The sequence below is a fragment of the Lagenorhynchus albirostris genome, chromosome 5 (assembly GCF_949774975.1).
Source record: "Lagenorhynchus albirostris chromosome 5, mLagAlb1.1, whole genome shotgun sequence".
NCBI classification, from domain to species: domain Eukaryota; kingdom Metazoa; phylum Chordata; class Mammalia; order Artiodactyla; family Delphinidae; genus Lagenorhynchus; species Lagenorhynchus albirostris.
In genome coordinates, this window is record NC_083099.1 from 11,507,802 (window position 1) to 11,528,413 (window position 20,612).

At 44.5% G+C, this 20,612-nt stretch overlaps 2 protein-coding genes across 6 annotated transcripts in view; one reads left to right on the top strand and one right to left on the bottom strand.

Moving 5' to 3' along the window:
* BTD (biotinidase) overlaps positions 1-20,612 on the bottom strand; it is a 56,395-nt gene that overhangs the window by 14,744 nt on the left and 21,039 nt on the right. The window contains exon 1 of one of the 5 annotated variants that reach the window (XM_060149573.1): positions 907-935. The exons of 3 other annotated variants lie outside the window; for them this stretch is intronic. The gene's annotated coding sequence lies outside the window, so the exon portion shown is untranslated. Of the gene's footprint in view, positions 1-24; positions 44-906; positions 936-20,612 lie in introns of those variants that run through there. One more of the 5 variants, XM_060149574.1, reaches the window with a different exon arrangement.
* LOC132520361 (zinc finger FYVE domain-containing protein 1-like) lies at positions 15,462-17,761 on the top strand. Its single transcript, XM_060149116.1, is given in 4 exon segments — positions 15,462-15,581; positions 15,584-15,799; positions 15,802-16,014; positions 16,017-17,761. Coding segments are annotated over 4 exon segments (2,265 nt in total). The 5' UTR covers positions 15,462-15,490.

Consider the following 20,612-nt stretch of genomic DNA (forward strand, 5'->3'; position numbering starts at 1 on the left):
ATTAATCCCGGCAATCAGACTCACCGGCTGCGATGCTGCAGCTCAAAGAGTTTCAGGTTCCTAATACGAGGGTATGTGTTTCCCTCCAAACACGTAGTGAGTTATGTTTAAAATGGCTCACTGTGTTAACAGTCTGGTTTTAGAACATTTCCACAACAGACCCAATGTTTGCCACGATTTGCTTCCCCAGCAGGACTCTTCTAGTTGCACACTTCAGATTTAGGCAATAATAACTATTCTAATTATTTTAGAAAACTCTGTGACATACTCCACACCCCACCGCCTGCCCTCAATACACACAAACATACTACAGGTCAGCCATCTATACCAGCTGGGACTGTCGTGATCCTGACAATACAGCTCGGCTATCTTAGCCATAGAAACCTGATGGATCACAATTCTCCCTGCCTTTCTTTGGTTAGTGATGAATATAAAGCGTAAGCCTCCCTTTACCCAGCCCCACATTCTTTAACTTGGTGCAGAGAAACTGCTGACTTCTACTTAAATGCCAGTTTATGGACAGTCAAAAAGAAGTCTCCCCATCAAAGCATGACTTTTTCCCCCTCCTTGAACTTGAGAATTGCCATTGCACTCCATCACCTTCTCAACCTCTGAGTTGAGACTCAACTCTGGGACTCCAAAACTCCTGCTCAACTCCCAACCTCTGGGACTCCAAAACTCCTGCTCAAAAAAAGCATACTCACTGGAAATAAAATCCCTTTGCAGTAATAAAATGCAACTTTCTAGAAAATAAACTAGAATTTTCTAGAAAGTAAACTCAGCTTTGTAGCTCCCACTGTAAGAGATTAGAAGTAAACTTTCAATGACACTTCTGTGTGCCGTTTTTTCCCAAGAATAGGCATTTTAATTTCTAAAAGTTATGTGTCACTGGGTGTTTTTACACACAGTTCTGCCTTGAAAATTGGCTTGGCCTCCCAGCCACAGTCCCTCCCCAAGCACACAGACTTGCCAGGCAGTGCCAAGGCCAGGCCCCATGCTCCGTGGAGATGCACCCGGGCCAACCAATTGCCCAGGAATCCAACTAAATGTCAAGACAGCAGAGACAAATCGAGGAACCACATTGCTGCTCTTTAAAGACAAAATGCCACCCTGCCCAAGTCTGACTCAGAACCCCCGTGTTTGCATTTCAAAACCAGACCCCCCAGGCCGCCACAAATTTCTTTTTCTCTCAAAGTTCCAGAAACAAAAGCAACCATAAGTATTTTCAGCAGCAGACCACGGACTCGGGGTGCTCAGTCAGAATCCCCGCAAACTCAGGTACTTCTTAGGGTGAGCAGCGCTCTCCATCCCAACCCCGCCCTGTCTCAAACTGTCACTTCTCTCCTCAGGGAAGAAATGTTCCATCCAAATGCCAGGCATGCTGCCGTCAGTCTGGGGCACTGTAAGCGGTGTTGGAAGATCAGATCAAGAGGCCTTTGAGTGAGCGGCCATGAGCTTTTGAGTAGAAACGGAAGTATAACTGATAAGCTCTCTTATCTGAATTTTGCCTCTGAAGACCAGCAATATATATTTTTTTTTGAATTTTATTTTATTTTTTTTATACAGCAGGTTCTTATTAGGTATCTATTTTATACCTATTAATGTATATATGTCAATCCCAATCTCCCAATTCATCCCCCCAGCCCCGCTTTCCCCCCTTGGTGTCCATACGTTTGTTCTCTACATCTGTGTCTCTATCTCTGCCCTGCAAACCGGTTCATCTGTACCATTTTTCTAGGTTCCACATATATGCGTTAATATACGGTATTTGTTTCTCTCTTTCTGACTTCCTTCACTCTGTATGACAGTCTCTACGTCCCAGCAGGGAATAATTTTTAAAGTCTCAAAAGCGGTTTCCCATTCCAGCTCTGGTTTCAGAATGATGATAATGGGGAGTGGTTTGAGGGGAAAACTTTCATCTTCAAAGTCAAATTCGCAATATTTCTAAAGTATAAGGCCATGGCCTCACTAAGAGGGGGGAAACAAGGCCGGGTGGTGGGGGGAGCACATGAACCAGGACCCGGTGGGGGCAGGTCAGGAGGTCCTGGAGCTGAGAGCGGCGTTTGCGGGGTCCTCCTTCCTCAGCTAAGAGCTGCATGCCGCTGATGTGGGGACAAAGAACATTCGTTTAAATCTCAGGGACTGGGCTTCCCTGGCGGCGCAGTGGTTGAGAGTCCGCCTGCCAATGCAGGGGACACGAGTTCGAGCCCTGGTCTGGGAAGATCCCACATGCCGTGGAGCAACTAAGCCCGTGCGCCACAGCTACTGAGCCCGCGTGCCACAACTACTGAAGCCCACGCACAGCAATGAAGACCCAAGGCAGCCATAAATAAATAAATAAATAAATAAATAAATAAAATCTCAGGGCCTTGCAGTCCAGCAAAACAAGGAAATTGCGGACCCAGCAAGATATCCCCTTTCTTTCTATTTTGAGAAAATATATTTAGATTATTTACAAAAAGAGCCTGGTAGGAGAGCCGTGAGTGGCAATCATTTCTGCGTGAACAGAGGTAGGTCAATAATAAGGGGTTATGCAGATTCACCCAGGTATTCCCCCTTGAAAGAAGCAAGCCTAATGAGGTAGGAGAGAATGAGTCATTAAAATAAAAATAGGCACCACAGTGCACCCTTGCTGAAGAGTGGTGTTCTGGTTTTCCCTCTCTTCGTGGCAGGGGCTTTGAAAGGCCTGGATGGCAGCAGGGGGTGCTGGCAGGCGACAGGATGCAAGGGTACAGGTGGCCCGGTGATGGCTCAGGACGGCGCGCTCACCGGGTGGCTGAGGGGCCGGGGTTTCCCTGGGAGTCACGAGGTTCTTGGCGATCCAGCAACAGATCCACCTGCACAGCAGGGCAGGGCCTGGATCATAAACAGAATGGTGGCTGGAGATGTGTGCTCAGTCTGAAAAGCTAGCTACGAACCTCCTTCCATCGTGGGAATTTGACGGCAGTCTAAACTCCAGGAAGGGCCCAGCGTGAAGGCACCACTGAGGTGACAGTGTGCTCCCACATCCTGCTTCCTGAGCTCCACTGAGGCGGGGGCGGGAGACGGCAGGGCCGGGAGCGCGCTCACTTCAACATCCACGTGATACCTGCGGAGGTGCAGGCATCGGGGACCCAGCAGTGAAGGCGCCTAGCCCTTCCGAGTGGACCCTCCCCATGTATGCGGAAACTGCCACAATCAACACAGATCGTCCCCCTACTCATGATGGTTCGACTTCACGACGGTGAGAAAGCCATATGTGTTCAGTGGAAACCGTGCTCAGAATTCAGAATGTGGACTTTCCCTGGGGGACCGGCATGCAGTACGACCCTCTCTCTGATCCTGGGCAGGGCAGCTGCAGCCCCCAGTCACGGGGGTGAGCAACTGATACACTGACAACCATCCCGACCCGCACTCCATTCTGTTCTTCCCTTTCAGTGCAGTATTCCATAAACTCCGTGAAATAGTCAACACTGTATTATAAACTACGCTTTGCGTTAGAGGGTTCTGCCCACGTGCAGGCTAATGTGAGTGTTCTGAGCACGTGTGAGGTGGGCGGGGCTGAGCTGGGATGTCCGGGAGGCTGCGTGTATCAAATTAATTTTTGACCCATGATATTTTCAACTTACGATGGGTTTATTGGGACGTTAACCCCATTGTCATTGCCAACTGACTGCACCTAACGTGTCATTTGGTAATAAGTACGAAGGAGCCATAAAGACGGGGAGGGGGCAGGGAGGGCCTGGCGTGGGTGGGGGTAGGTTTTAGACCAGGACGGGCTCCAGGAGAAGCCGGCGTCCGAAGAAGGTGCGAGAGGAGGCCCGTGGGTGCCGGGGGAAGAGGGTTCCAGGCAGCAGGCTGCTCGCTCTAAAGGCCCGAGTGGGAGCTTTCGGGTGGTTCAAGAAACAGCAAGGAGAGCGGTGGGCTGGGACCAGGGACCAGGGACCAGGGACCACGGAAGGCGGCAGAAAATGAAGTCAGAGGGAGATAACCGGCAGCTCCCACAGTGCCCCACTCCCTTCCAGCCTCATCTCCGTGGAGATCCGGTTAAACCCTGGGTCAATCAAGACGCTCCTCTGCTCAGAATTCCCCGCTGCCTGCAGAGTGAGAGCTGAGCCAGGAAATGATTGCTGGGGTGGGGACAGCACTGCTGGAGTGACATCTTCATGCAAAAGCATCCTGGTCTTCTCACCGCCCTACAGAAGCCTCTGCTTCTCAGTTCGTAAAGAAACATGTTCCCCTGACACTAATCCTGGTCAGGAGGGTTCTTATGATCTATGAGGGAAAAAAATCAAAGTCTTAAATTACATGGAAATCTATTTTGTGGAAATTTGGTAACATGTCAATCACTAGATATTTTTACACACAAGGAACTTTTGTTTTCCATCTTGCTAAATGAGTCACCTTGAAAATAAGCTGTGTTTCCTTCCTAGCCAGGCTATTACAATAGTGTCTTTTGCAATAAAATGAAAGGATTATTATGAAGGTATTCTTAATAAGATAATTTCAGAGGCAGGTATATACACTTAAAATTTTATATATAGACATACTGATCGTTTTAATAAAAGATCTTGTCACTCTTGTGAAGGAGAATGACAGCCCCATGATTGGGAAGTTGGCAGAGGAAATGTCATATCCTGTGGAACAAAGCTGAGGGACCAGCTAAGTCGTTAGGAGCGAGCACAGTATACGCTTCTATGTGTATCTGACAGGATGCCGTGAAAAATACTGTTAAGTTCCAAATAGTTCTAAACCCATTCTCATGAGTTTTGTGATTTCCTTGTTTAAATCCTTTTACATAAGCAGGAGAAATGCCCATCTCCATCTAACTTACATAATCTGAATTTAAAGAAACCCCAAAGAGACCTTTATTTCCCAGAAAGCCTCTTGTTCTCTGCCTCTGTGCCTAGTGACCTGGTCCATGACCGGCCCTGGAACAATGTAAAGCCCCACAGTGTTGTAGCTTGAACAGCTTCGTGCAAACACTATTATAAAACATTCCAGCTGTTACATCCAAAAAGCGAGTGACATACAAAAGTGTAACCGTGGACCAGGCCTTGGACTGGGGCCCCTTTCTGGTAACGGGAGTAATTTCTCTTAGAACACCGAATGAGCAATCGTGGCACTTGAACTTAAATATGTCACCTTTCTTTTCCTCAAATGGGAAATTACCTTCATTATTTAAGACAAAACTTCCCCCTGAAATGCACAGGTGTTTAATGGAAGAAGTCTCTTTTCTTCACTTTGTTGCACAGACAGAAAAGAGCGCCCACGAGACTCTGCTCCAAAGAAGAGACCCCTCCAGGTCCGCTACTGCCACCCTGTGGGCCAACGGAGTACCACTTACCCACGTGGGGATTTGCGCTGAAGTGCCGCAAGAGTGGGTCATTCTTAAGAAGTAAATGGATGTTTTTTCCTCCTTTCCATTCCTAACACTTCATCTATCTCTTTTTTTCCCCACCTAACTCTTTTACAGTGAAAAACTAGACAACATTTGATTTTCCAAGATTTGGGTCTCATGAAAGCTATTTTTTTATTTGCCATGTTCCTAGGACCTATTTCATCTTCTGTATTCACAGGTTCTAAATTTGCTGTGATTTCTTACAGCAGTACACCCCATAGATGTAAGTGGGTGTGCAAAGCAATGCAACCCAGCCATAGATGCACAGCACTCTTCACAGGGAAATCTAGTTGAGGTAAAGGATCCAAAGGGACAAATTTTTACATGGCTGCCACGTTGCATTTTATGTTACATGTTAATGTTTTCAAACCACTTTAACATCCACTGCTTGATTTTATCTTCCTGTCACATAAAGCAATGAAAGCAGATGGTAAAATTCCATCTTCATGAAGAGGGAATCCTCCAGGACTAGTTAGTGGTGAGAACAGAATGGAAAGCAACCCTCCTGTCTCCTGGTCCAACCCTCCCAGTACATGTTCAAGACGGGGGTAATTTATCAGTCAGACCTTCAAAGACCACTGTGGTGTCTTCATTGCAGCTGCAGAATTCAACAGAAATTCAAAGTACCCTCACAAGGGAGAGACTGGTTGGTCAGACCAGAGCAGTGGTTCTCAAATGGGGACGCTGACGCTGAGGTACCTGAAGGGCTTGAACATGCAGTTCCCTGGACCCCTTGCCCAGAAGTTTTCACTCAGCAGACCTGGGGTAGGGCCCTAGAATATGCATTTTCTAATGAGTTCCCAGGTGATGGTGGTGCTGATACTCCTGGCCTGGGGTCACCTGCAGAGCCACTGGGCTGGAGGGTAAAGGCAGGTACATTCTGACACTATCTTCCCCTCGTGTCAAAGAAAGACATGAGTCAGAACCATCACCTTTATTTCCCAGGTGATTCTCCAACAAAAGGGCTGAGAGAATGTGGGCAGATTTCAAAGTGCTCCCACCACATTAGTGGAAATGACCAGCAAAGTATTTAAATACTCAAACTGGGGGGAAAAAGTCCCCAAAACAATCTGGTCCAGGTCGGTTAAAGGATTCAGTGCTTGTCTTTGCCTTGACAGGAACATCACTGTAGAACCAGGTTGTTACTGGTTTTCATTTGTTTAAATAAGGTTCCTGATTTTAAAAGACTAGAACAGGGGTAAGAGATAGATATTCCATTAGGTAATTACATAAGATGAATAAAGAAATATGTAGGAATTAAATGAATAAGTAAATAATGTATAATATATTTATAAATTTAAATAAATTTTAATTTAAAAATTTTAACATAATTATTTATAAATATAATTATACATTTATAGGTAATCTGAAAAATCTTCCAATTATATTCTGCAAAAGTGTATCAGATTTCTTCTCAAAAGCTTATCTGGGGCTTCCCTGGTGGCGCAGTGGTTGGGAGTCTGCCTGCCGATGCAGGGGACGCGGGTTCGTGCCCCGGTCGGGGAGGATCCTGCGTGCCGCGGAGCGGCTGGGCCCGTGAGCCATGGCCGCTGAGCCTGCACGTCCTGAGCCTGTGCTCCGCAATGGGAGAGGCCACAACAGTGAGAGTCCCGCGTACCGCAAAAAAAAAAAAAAAAAAAAAAGCTTATCTTAAATCTTTGGGAGCCAAAAATGAATTGCTGAGGAAGTAAGTCTTAAACTGTGGTTCGTAGACCTTGGCCAAGGGAGCAAGGAAAGCACTCAGAGAAGGCTTCCTCGCTGTCCATCAGTCTTGGGAGAGAAGAACGGTGGGAGCATTTGTAGCTACCCTGCTCTTCTCAGTCCTCTAGAACAATCATCAGGGTCTCTGAAATAAGACTCCATGGGTGTCAGCAAAGAATTGTCTTTCAAAGCCCTTGGGAAGGGCTTCCCTGGTGGCGCAGCGTTTGAGAGTCCGCCTGCCGATGCAGGGGACACGGGTTCGTGCCCCGGTCCGGGAAGATCCCACGTGCCGCGGAGCGGCTGGGCCCGTGAGCCATGGCCGCTGAGCTTGCGCGTCTGGAGCCTGTGCTCCGCAACGGGAGAGGCCACAACAGTGAGAGGCCCGCGTACCACAAAAAAAAAAAAAAAAAAAAAAGCCCTTGGGAAATTTCACCCCCATTTCTTTGTCGGACTACCTTCAATTAGAGTCATCAGAAGAAGCACCGTCTAGGGAATGAGGACCTGAAGACTGGACATGGAGAAACACAATCAGCACATGGAAAATATGATGCCCTAGAACCACAGGTCAAATTTTTCAGGGAAGATATGCTCAGAAGTGAGGGCAATGCAAAGGTTCTTTGTGAATTAAATGTATGGTGGATACAACATCTCTAAGGGCATGGTGGGCCAAACATCATGACACCACGTCCCATCACCTCTGTGCTCTTGTCTGCCAGTGCTCGGGACTAAAACACCCAGATCACAGGACCAGCAAGATGGTGAGGATGCCCTGCATGCAGAGCGTGGAGGACAATGGAATGGGTATTAGAGCCAGGAAACCGTGGTCCCCAAGTCAAAAGAACAATCCCTAACAGGATAGTCTGGAAACACTGAGAATGAATGATAGTAGGAAGAGTGAAAGAAACAACAAAAAAATCTAAGGTAAAACACAGCACTAGAGAAAACATGCCAAAGGCCACCTTCTCCTATGGAGGGTCCAGGAAGTATCTGCTGGGGAGAGGCACAGTCAAGCTCACCAAGAGAGAAACAGCAAAAGGCAGGCAAATGGGTCCAGATGCTGTCCCCCTGAGTACCTGTGGAGGATGCTCTCGACACAAGCATGGTGGCAAGCTGTAGGTGACCCACAGTGCAGTTAGAGGGCAGCACATGATCAAGAATGAGAGTGACCTTAGCCCTACTCACAAACGTGGCCGACTCCATGCAGGGCATGGTAAATGGCAGAGAAATGGTCAGTATCTCTGCTTTCCCCTCTCTTCCTAGAGGCACTGAGCATTTTTGTTTTCTTCTGCTTTGGACAGACTGGTAATTATTTGTGTGCCTTACTGGTAGTTCTCTGTATGCCACCACACTCAGAACAGCAAGAGGAAAAGTTTGATTGAATAAGTGATATTGGGATGACTGAACAACAATTTGGAAATAAGATTAAACACCTTACACCATATACAAAAACAAACTCAAAATCAGGAGGTACATGTTGAATGTTAGGAAAACTAGAATAAATTATAATTGGCTAGCAAGGGTTTGATGAAACAACTTTCTAAAATTTGAAGCAGTTAAAATAATAGAAGAAACAGATTGATAAATTAAAATTTACATGCAAAATATAAACATCAAGACAACACTTATAAATAGGCAATAAACAAGAACAGATTTAAAGAAGAAAACAAATCATAAACAAACACTTTGAAAAACTTTGAACTTATATACAAAATAAACATTAACTTGCACTATTTTAAAAGATTAAATTTGGAAAAAAAATAAACTAGTAAAGTGATTATAACAGTACTTTCTTATTGGGAAAAAAGTTTAATAATTCATATTATAAATCACAAACAGTATTCTTCTGGGACTTTATCTTAGGAAGTCATTTAAATAAGAAAAACGTCAGTTGAAATGACAGCATACTATGGAAGTAAAGAATACGGGCTTTTGAGTTTTAAAATGTCTGATTTGAAATCCTGGATCTGGGAATTCCCTGGTGGTCCAGTGGTTAGGACTCCATACTTCCACTGCAGGGGGTACAGGTTTGATCCCTGGTTGGGGAAGTAAGATTCCTCATGCTGCGTGGCACAGCCAAAAAAAAAAAAAAGTAAATCCTGCCTCTGATACTTACTCATTATATAAGCTTGGATAAGTTATTTAACACAACGAAGCTTCAACTTCTTCATCTACAAGCTGGAAGTGAAAATACCTGATGTAAAGCACTTAATGTTTAATAAGTGGATGCTAGCTAAAACTGAAGAATAAGTCCCAGTAGATGAAAGCTGGAAACAAACAATATCTAACATCCAATATGAAGAAAGCTATGAAAATATATACAAACCAGGTGGGATATTAAGCAAAAATTTTAAAGATAGCTATGCTCAACAAACATAGTGAAAACTTTTCTCTGTTTACAGTGGTAATAGCGAAGTAAAACATGCATGCATGTGAACAAAGACTGGAAAAGAATGCGGATAACTGAAAACATGACAGGTCATCTTATGGAGATTTAAAATGTTTTCTTAATGTCACACTGTTTTTCTACTAAATGAAAAACATAAGGAAAAAAATAAACAGTTGAGACTTCTGGTTTCCAGTCTGGCATATAAGGAGCTTGGAAGCAGCCATTCTATGTTAACAAGTAAAAATGTGAACAAACTGAAAACCAACAGCTCTTCTTAGATACATCTGAGAACTGAGACCACAGGGCAAACTGCTGCCTCCAAAATTTAGAGAGACAGACAGGTGAATACAAAATATCACAACCTAACTGAGTAGAAACCTGTGAGCAGAAACCTCAGTGGAGCCAGTACCAGTACAGGAAAAGCTAAACTGTAACTGACCAGTTGCTGGAGGCTCAGGGTGGACAGGTCCAAGAGAGAAGAACTTCAGGGGAGCCCGGCTTTGGCAGGGTGTGCCCACAGTTCTGAGTTCTTCCTCTAGGAGCTGTATCCAGTCCTCGCAGTACAGCTGGAGAAAATCTCTGCGGCTAGAGAGAGCGGAAAAGCAGCCAGAGTGCACTGTTCCTCAGGAGGCCTGCCCTCAAAAGAAACTGTTTTAGCACAGCGAACCTACTGCGGTTTTATAGAACCTAAACGACCTAGGGAGAGGGAGACACCCAACTCCAGCCCCCTCTAGCCATCCTGTCCCACCAGAGAGGTGGGCTAGACTGGGCAGTGTGAACTTGTCAAGTTCACTAAAAGACAGACCACAGGACAAAAGAGCACTTCTCACTTTCCACACCTGGCCAGCAATACTAAATGCCTATTTACTACAGCTCCTCTACCCAGTACCTCATGTCTCATATCCAGCTTTCAAAAAAGAATTACTAGGCATACTAGAAGGAAAAAAAAAAATTTGAAGAGACACATCAAGCAACAGAACCAGAGTCAGATGTGGCAGACATGTTGGAATGATCAGACCAGCAATTAAAAATAACTATGATTTGGACTTCCCTGGTGGCACAGTGGTTAAGAGTCCATCTGCCAATGGAGGGGACGTGGGTTTGAGCCCTGGCCTGGGAAGATACCACATGCCACAGAGCAACTAAGCCCGTGCGCCACAACTACTGAGCCTGCACTCTACAGCCCATGAGCCGTAACTACTGACCCCGTGTGCCACAACAACAGAAGCCCATGCACCTAGAGCCTGTGATCCACAGCAAGAGAAGCCACCGCTATCAGAAGCCCACACACTGCAATGAAGAGCAGCCCTCGCTTGCCGCAACTAGAGGAAGCCCGCACGCAGCAATGAAGACCCAATGCAGCCAAAAATAAATAATATAATTAAGAATATATATATATATATATATCATAAATTACCATTTTAAAAAAATAGTGAAGATTGGTTCAAGATGACGGAGTAGAAGGATGTACGCTCACTCCCTCTTGCGAGAGCACCGGAATCACAACTAACTGCTGAACAATCATTGACAGGAAAACACTGGAACTCACCAAAAAAGATACCCCACAACCAAAGACAAAGGAGAAGCCACAGTGAGACGGTAGGAGGGGCACAATCACAATGAAATCAAACCCCATAACCACAGGGTGGTTGACTCACAAACTGGAGAACACTTATACCACAGAAGTCCACCCGCTGGAGTGAAGGTTCTGAGCCCCACGTCAGGCTTCCCAACCTGGGGGTCTGGCAACAGGAAGAGGAATTCCTAGAGAATCAGACTTTGAAGGCTAGTGGGATTTGATTGCAGGACTTCGACAGGACTGGGGGAACCAGAGACTCCACCCTTGCAGGGCACACACAAAGTAGTGTGTGCATTGGGATCCACGGGAAGGAGCAGTGACCCCACAGGAGACTGAACCAGACCTACCTGCTAGTGTTGGATGGTCTCCTGCAGAGGTGGGGGGTGGCTGTGTCTCAACGTGGGGACAAGGACACTGGCAGCAGAAGTTCTGGGAAGTACTCCTTGGTGTGAGCCCTCCCGGAGTCCACCATTAGCCCCACCAAAGAGCCAGGTAGGCTCCAGTGTTGGGTCGCCTCAGGACAAACAACCAACAGGGAGGGAACCCAGCCCCACCCATCAGCAGATAAGCAGATTAAAGTTTTACTGAGCTCTGCCCACCAGAGCAACAGCCAGCTCTACCCACCACCAGTCCCTCCCATCAGGAAACTTGCACAAGCCTCTTAGATAGCCTCATCCACCAAAGGGCAGAGAGCAGAAGCAAGAAGAACTATAATCCTGGAGCCTGTGGAACAAAAACTACATTCACAGAAAGATAGACAAGATGAAAAGGCAGAGGGCTAAGTACCAGATGAAGGAAAAAGATAAAACCCCAGAAAAACAACTAAATGAAATGGAGATAGGAAACCTTCCAGAAAAAGAATTCAGAATAATGATAGTGAAGATGATCCAGGATCTCGGAAAAAGAATGGAGGCAAAGATCGAGAAGATGCAAGAAATGTTTAACAAAGACCTAGAAAAATTAAAGAAAAAACACCTAGAAGAATTAAAGAACAAACAAACAGAGATGAACAATACAATAACTGAAATCAAAAATACACTAGAAGGAATCAATAGCAGAATAACTGAGGCAGAAGAACGGATAAGTGACCTGGAAGACACAATGGTGGAATTCACTGCCATGGAACAGAATAAAGAAAAAAGAATGAAAAGAAATGAAGACAGCCTAACAGACCTCTGGGACAACATTAAATGCAACAACATTTGCATTACAGGGGTCCTAGAAGGAGAAGAGAGAGAGAAAAGACCCAAAAATATTTGAAGAGATTATAGTCAAAAACTTCCATAACATGGAAAAGGAAATAGCCACCCAAGTCCAGGAAGCACAGAGAGTCCTAGGCAGGATAAACTCAAGGAGAAACATGCCGAGACACACAGTAATCAAATTGACAAAAATTAAAGACAAAGAAAAATTTTTGAAAGCAACAAGGGAAAAACGACAAATAACATAAAAGGCAACTCCCATAAGGTTAACAGCTGATTTCTCAGCAGAAACTCTGTAAGCCAGAAGGGAGTGGCATGATATGTTTAAAGTGATGAAAGGGAGGAACCTACAACCAAGATTACTCTACCCAGCAAGGATCTCATTCAGATTCAACGGAGAAATCAAAAGCTTTACAGACAAGCTAAAGCTAAGAGAATTCAGCACCCCAAAACCAGCTCTACAACAAATGCCAAAGGAACTTCTCTAAGTGGGAAACACAAGACAAGAAAAGGACCTACAAAAACAAACCCATAACAATTAAGAAAATGGTAATAGGAACATACATATCGATAATTACATTAAAAGTGAATGGATTAAATGTGCCAACCAAAAGACACAGGCTCGCTGAATGGATACAAAAACAAGACCCATATATATGCTGTCTACAAGAGACCCACTTGAGACCTAGGGACACATACAGACTGAAAGTGAGGGGGTGCAAAAAGATATTCCATGCAAATGGAAATCAAAAGAAAGCTGGAGTAGCAATACTCATATCAGATAAAACAGACTTTAAAATAAAGAATGTTAAATAAAGAGACAAGGAAGGACACTACATAATGATCAAGGGATCAATCCAAGAAGAAGATATAACAATTATAAATATATATGCATCCAACATAGGAGCACCTCAATATCTAAGGCAACTGCTAACAGCTATAAAAGAGGAAATCAACAGTAACACAGTAATAGTGGGGGACTTTAACACTTCACTTACACCAGTGGACAGATTATCCAAACAGAAAATTAATAAGGAAACACAAGCTTTAAATGACACAATAGACCAGAAAGATTTAATTGGTATTTATAGGACACTCCATCCAAAAACAGATTACACTTTCTTCTCAAGTGTGCAAGGAACATTCTCCAGGATAGATCACATCTTGGGTCACAAATTAAGCCTCAGTAAATTTAAGAAAATTGAAATCATATCAAGCATCTTTTCTGACCACAATGCTATGAGATTAGAAATCAATTATAGGGAAAAAAACCTAAAAAACACAGACACATGGAGGTTTAACAATACATTACTAAATAACCAAGAGATCACTGAAGAAATCAAAGAGGAAATAAAAAAATACCTAGAGACAAATGACAACGAAAACACGATGATCCAAAACCTATGGGATGCAGCAAAAGCATTTCTAAGAGGGAAGTTTATAGCAATACAAGCCTACCTCAAGAAACAAGAAAAATGTCAAATAAACAATCTAACCTTACACCTAAAGGAACTAGAGAAAGAAGAACAAACAAAACCCAAAGTTAGTAGAAGAAGAGAAATCATAAAGATCAGAGCAGAAATAAATGAAATAGAAACAAAGAAAACAATAGTAAAGAGATCAATAAAACTAAAAGCTGGTTCTTTGAGAAGATAAACAACAAAATTGATAAACCATTAGCCAGACTCATCAAGAAAAAGAGGGAGAGGACTCAAATCAATAAAATTAGAAATGAAAAAGGAGAAGTTACAACAGACACCACAGAAATACAAAGCATCCTAAGAGACTACAACAAGCAACTGTATGCCAATAAAATGGCCAACCTGGAAGAAATGGACAAAGTCTTAGAAAGGTATAAGCTTCCAAGACTGAACCAGAAAGAAACAGAAAATATGAACAGACAAATCACAAGTGATGAAATTGAAACCGTGATTAAAAATCTTCCAACCAACCAAAGTCCAGGACCAGATGGCTTCACAGGTGAATTCTACCAAACATTTAGAGAAGAGCTAACACCCATCCTTCTCAACCTCTTCCAAAAAATTGCAGAGGAAGGAACACTCCCAAACTCATTCTATGAGGCCACCATCACCCTGATACCAAAACCAGACAAAGATACTACAAAAAAAGAAAATTACAGACCGATATCACTGATGAATATAGATGCAAAATTCCTCAACAAAATACTAGCAAACAGAATCCAACAACACATTAAAAGGATCATACACCATAATCAAGTGGGATTTATCCCAGGGATGCAAAATATTTATATTGCGTATCAATATACACAAATCAATCAGTGTGATACACCATATTAACAAATTGGGAGCAGGGAGAAGTTCCCTCGCATCAGCTGATCCTAACTGACAACAGGAGAGGAGGAACCCCAGGAGGCAGTGACGGAGGAGGGGGATGGAAATGGAGATGAGGATGGATCCACTGGTGCCCTGAGGAACAGCCCACACCTCCACCGGGGCCCCGGGATCCCCTGACGCTTCCTCGCCACAGCAGAGCTGCTTCTTGGTAGGGTTCCCGGGACACTGCGGTCGGGGAGGGAAGGGCATGGCCCTGCACCGGACGAGTGATAGCCCTGGAGCTCCCTCTGCCCCCGGAAGGAAGGGGGGGGCGGTGGGGGTGGTATAAACAATGGATGCGGCTCTGGCCTCTGCCAGCGTTGGGGGGATTTGGGGTGCCCTTCTTTGTTCTTAGACCTTGCTGCTGCCCCTCGGGTTGTGGTGGTGTTGTCCGGAAAGAAGGAAGGGTGAGGAATCCCCGGCTGGAGAGAGGCGTCGAGGTATCCTCTGAAATACTGACTTAAGCTGGATAATATTGAAAAGTTCCTGACCACTCTCTTTCATTACCAAAACCTTGTGTCTGAGGCCCCATGCATGTGCCCACCTCAGTGAACCCATCAGATCTCTTTCAGATAGCCATAACAGACCCTCTCAAGTTAATTTTAACCATATATTTGCCTGCACTTTATGGAGGATGAAACTAACAAGCCAAGTCAACATTGCTGCTGATCCAGGAGGCTTGGCAGCAGAAAATTAAACATCCGAACGTTTGTAAATGTGTGAAGAATTCTGATAGGACATCGAATGTTTTTTTAAAAACATTTTTTTAAGGGTGTTCAGAACCCTGTGGAGGCTGTGCTCAGTCTTCAGACTCAACGCCTTTGTCTTCACTTCTGGGGAAAGCCCAGGTACTGTTATATGGTAGGTGCTTTCCTCCCCAGTCTGAATATGAGTGCGCAGACTTCCCCAGCAGAGAAGGGCCTCAACCCTGGGCTGTTGTGCCAGGAGAGTTACACCTGCAGCGGGACTGATGAAGCCGTCTCCGGTGTGACGAGTGCTGCAGCCTGCAGTGTCTCCGCTGCGAGGAGGAGCTCCAGCGGCAGGAGCGCCTGAGAAACCATGAGCGGATCAGACTCAAAGCTGGCCACGTCCCTTACTGTGACCCCTGCAAGGGCCCCAGTGGGCGTTCTCCAGGTGTGAAGCAGACGGCAGACGTGAGGTGCCGGACCTGTAAACTCAACTTGTGCCTGGAGTACCAGAGAGGACTCATTCTGGGGGTAACAGAAGGAGGCACCCTGTTACGGTGTACCATGTGGCTAAGGTCCAGGCGCTGCTGGAGGAAGAAGGGATGGATGAGGACACCAAGACGAAGAAGATGACTGAGAAGGTTGTGAGTTTCGTCCTAGTAGATGAGAATGAAGGAATTCAGGTAACGAATGAAGAGGACTTTATTAGGAAATTGGATGCAAATCCTATCAGCATCTGAAAGTGGTTTCCATTTTTGGAAATACTGGGGATGAGAAGGCTCATACCCTCAACCACACTTTCTTTTGTGGCCGGGAAGTCTTCAAAGCCTCCCCTGCCCAGGAGTCCTGCACTGTTGGAGTGTGGGCGGCATATGATCCAGTCCACAAAGTAGCAGTGATAGACACAGAAGGGCTCTTGTGGGCTACAGAGAATCTAAGCCAGAGAACACGGCTGCTGCTTAAGGTCCTGGCCATTTCAGACCTCGTCATCTATCGAACTCATGCAGACCGACTGCACAATGACCTCTTCAAGTTCCTTGGGGACGCCTCAGAAGCTTATCTGAAGCACTTCACCAAGGAGCTCAAGGCTACCACTGCCCGCTGTGGCCTGGATGCCCCCCTGTCCACCCTGGGCCCTGCTGTTATCGTTTTCCACGAGACTGTGCACACTCAGCTGCTAGACTCTAATCACCCCTCCGAGGTGCCTGAGAAGCTCATCCAGGACCGGTTCCGGAAGCTGGGCCGCTTCCCTGAAGCCTTCAGTTCTATTCGTTACAAGGGAACGAGGACATACAATCCTCCCACGGACTTTTCTGGTCTTCGGCGTGCTTTGGAGCAACAACTAGAGAATAACAACACCCGTTCTCCCCGGCACCCGGGGATCATGTTCAAAGCTCTGAAGGCCCTCAGCGACCGCTTCAGCGGTGAGCTCCCCGATGACGAGATGGCACACAGCTCCCTTTTTCCAGATGAGTACTTCACCTGCTCCGTCCTGTGCCTCAGCTGTGGGGCTGGATGTAAGAACAGCATGAATCACGGGAAAGAAGGAGTACCTCGTGAAGCCAAAAGCCGCTGCAGATACTCTCACCAGTATGACAACCGGGTTTTTACCTGCAAGGCCTGCTACGAGAGAGGCAATGAAGTCAGCGTGGTGCCCAAGACGGCTGCTTCAACCGACTCCCCCTGGATGGGTCTCACAAAATATGCCTGGTCTGGGTACGTAATCGAATGTCCCAACTGCGGCGTGGTCTATCGTAGCCGGCAGTACTGGTTTGGGAACCAATATCCTGTGGACACAGTGGTGCAGACAGAGACTGTGCATGTGTGGCCTGGAACTGATGGATTTCTGAAGGACAACAACAATGCTGCCCAGCGCCTCTTGGATGGGATGAACTTCATGGCTCAGTCGGTGTCTGAGCTTAGCCTTGGGCCCACCAAGGTTGTGACATCCTGGCTGACAGACCAGATCGCCCCTGCCTACTGGAGGCCCAACTCCCAGATCCTGAGCTGCAACAAGTGTGCTACACCCTTTAAAGATAATGACACCAAGCATCACTGCCGGGCCTGGGGGGAGGGCTTCTGTGACAGCTGTTCACCCACGACCCGGCCAGCGCTGGAGCGGGGCTGGGGCCCTGCGCCCGTGCGGGTGTGTGACAACTGCTATGAAGCCAGGAATTCCCAGTTAGAAGTTACTGAGGCACAGGTGGATGATGAGGGCGGGACGCTGATTGTTCGGAAGGTGGGCAAGTCCGTGCAGAACACTTCGGGAGCTGTGGTGACGGCCAATGACATGCCACTAGGTTTGGTGAAGGATGCGGCCAGGCCGGTGTACTGGGTACCAGACCATGAGATCCTGCACTACCACAACTGCCGGAAGGGGTTCAGCGTCAAGCTTTCCAAGTACCACTGCTGGGCCTGCAGACAGGGCTTCTGTGATGAGTGTTCCCATGACCACTGGGCTGTCCCCTCTTGAGGCTGGGACCATCCTGTCCGAGTCTGCTTTAACTGCAATAAAAAGCCTGGTGACCTTTAATGCCCCCCGCAAAAGTGAAGAATAAAACCCATATGATCATCTCAATAGATGCACAAAAAGCTTCTGACAAAATTCAAAACCCATTTATGATAAAAAAAAAACTCTCCAGAATGTGGGCATAGAGGGAACCTACCTCAACATAATAAAGGCCATATACAACAAACCCACAGCAAATATCATTCTCAGTGGTGAAAAACTGAAAGCATTTCCTCTAAGATCAGGAACAAGACAAGGATGTCCATTCTCACCACTATTATTCAACATAGTTTTGGAAGTCCTAGCCACAGCAGTCAGAGAAGAAAAAGAAATAAAAGGAATACAAATTGGAAAAGAAGTAAAACTGTCACTGTTTGCAGATGACATGATACTATACATAGAGAATCCTAAAGATGCTACCAGAAAACTACCAGAGCTAATCAATGAATTTGGTAAAGTTGCAGGATACAAAATTAATGCACAGAAATCTCTTGCATTCCTACACATAACAACAAAAGATCAGAAAGAGAAATTAAGGAAACAATTCCATTCATCATCGCAACAAAAAGAACAAAATACCTAGGAATAAATCTACCTAAGAAGGTAAAAGACCTGCACTCAGAAAATTATAAGACACTGATGAAAGAAATCAAAGATGACACAAACAGATGGAGAGATATACCATGTTCTTGGATTGGAAGAATCAACATTGTGAAAATGACTATAGTACCCAAAGCAATCTACAGATTCAGTGCAATCCCTATCAAATTACCAAGGGCATTTTTTACAGAACTGGAACAAAAAAATCTTAAAATTTGTATGGAGACACAAAAGACCCTGAATAGCCAATGCAATCTTGAGGGGAAAAAAATGGAGCTGGAGGAATCAGACTCCCTGACTTCAGACTATACTACAAAGCTACAGTAATCAAGACAATATGGTACTGGCACAAAAACAGAAATATAGATCAATGGAACAGGATAGAAAGCCCAGAGATAAACCCACACACATATAGTCAACTAATCTATGACAAAAAAGGCAAGGATATACAATGGAGAAAAGACAGTCTCTTCAATAAGTGGTGCTGGGAAAACTGGACAGCTACATGTAAAAGAATGAAATTAGAACACTTATAAGACACTTTCATCAGTGTCTTATAATTTTCTTACATCAAAAATAAACTCAAAATGGATTAGAGACCTAAATGTAAGACCAGACACTATAAAACTCTGAGAGGAAAACATAGGAAGAACACTCTTTGACATAAATCACAGCAAGATATTTTTTGATCCACCTCCTAGAGTAATGGAAATAAAAACAAAATTAAATGGGACCTTATGAAACTTAAAAGCTTTTGCAAAGCAAAGGAAACTAAAAACAAGACAAAAAGACAACCCTCAGAGTGGGAGAAAGGATATGCAAATGAATCAGCGGACAAAGGATTAATCTCCAAAATATATAAACAGCTCGTGCAGCTCAATTTTTATAAAAACAAACAACCCAATCCAAAAATGGGCAGAAGACCTAAATAGACATTTCTCCAAAGAGGACATACAGATGACCAAGAAGCACAAGAAAAGCTGCTCAACATCACTAATTATTAGAGAAATGCAAATCAAAATGACAATGAGGTATCACCTCACACCAGTTAGAATGAGCATCATCAGAAAATCCACAAACAACAAATGCTGGAGAGGGTGTGGAGAAAAGGGAACCCTCTTGCACTGTTGGTGGGAATGTACATTGATACTGCCACTATGGAGAACAGTATGGAGGTTCCTTAAAAAACTAAAAATAGAACTACCATATGACCCAGCAGTCCCACTACTGTGCATATACCCTGAGAAAACCATAATTCAAAAAGACACATGCACCCCAATGTTCATTGCAGCACTATTTACAATAGCCAGGTCATGGAAGCAACCTAAATGCCCATGAACCAACGAATGGATAAAGAAGATGTGATACATATATACAATGGAATATTACTCAGCCACAAAAATGAACGAAATCGAGTCATTTGTAGAGACGTGGATGGATCTAGAGACTGTCATACAGAGTGAAGTAAGTCAGAAAGAGAAAAACAAATATCGTATATTAACACATATATGTGGAACCTAGAAAAATGGTACAGATGAACTGGTTTGCAAGGCAGAAATAGACACACAGATGTAGAGAACAAACGTATGGACAACAAGGGAGGAAAGTGGCCGGGGGGGTGGTTGTGGTGTGATGCATTGGGAGATTGGGATTGACATGTATACACTAATATGTATAAAATGGATAACTAATAAAAACCTGCTGTTTAAAAAAATAAATTAAATAAATTTCAAAAATTCAAAAAAAAATAGTACCACCAATTAATTGGATATAATTATAGACTACTTCATCCAATAACACCAGAATACACATTCTTCTCAAGCTTGCATGAAATATCCTGTATTCATCAAGATAGAAAACATTATGGGCCATAAAACATAACTTAACAAATTCTAAAGAACAGAAATCATGCAATGTCTGCATTCAGACCGCAATGGAATTAAACTAGAAATCAATAACAGAAAGATAACTGGGAAATCCTCAAATACTTGGAGATTGAACAACTTGCTTCTATGATAACACATGGGTCAAAGAAGAAATCTCAAGAGAAATTTTAAAATATTTTGAACTAAATGAAAATACAACTTATGAAAACTTGTGAGATGCAGCGATAGGAGTGTAGAGAGGGATATTTGGAACAGTATTGAATACATATATTAGGAAAGAAAAGAGATCTAAGATCAATAATCTAAGCTTTGGTGTGACCAAGGTGGTA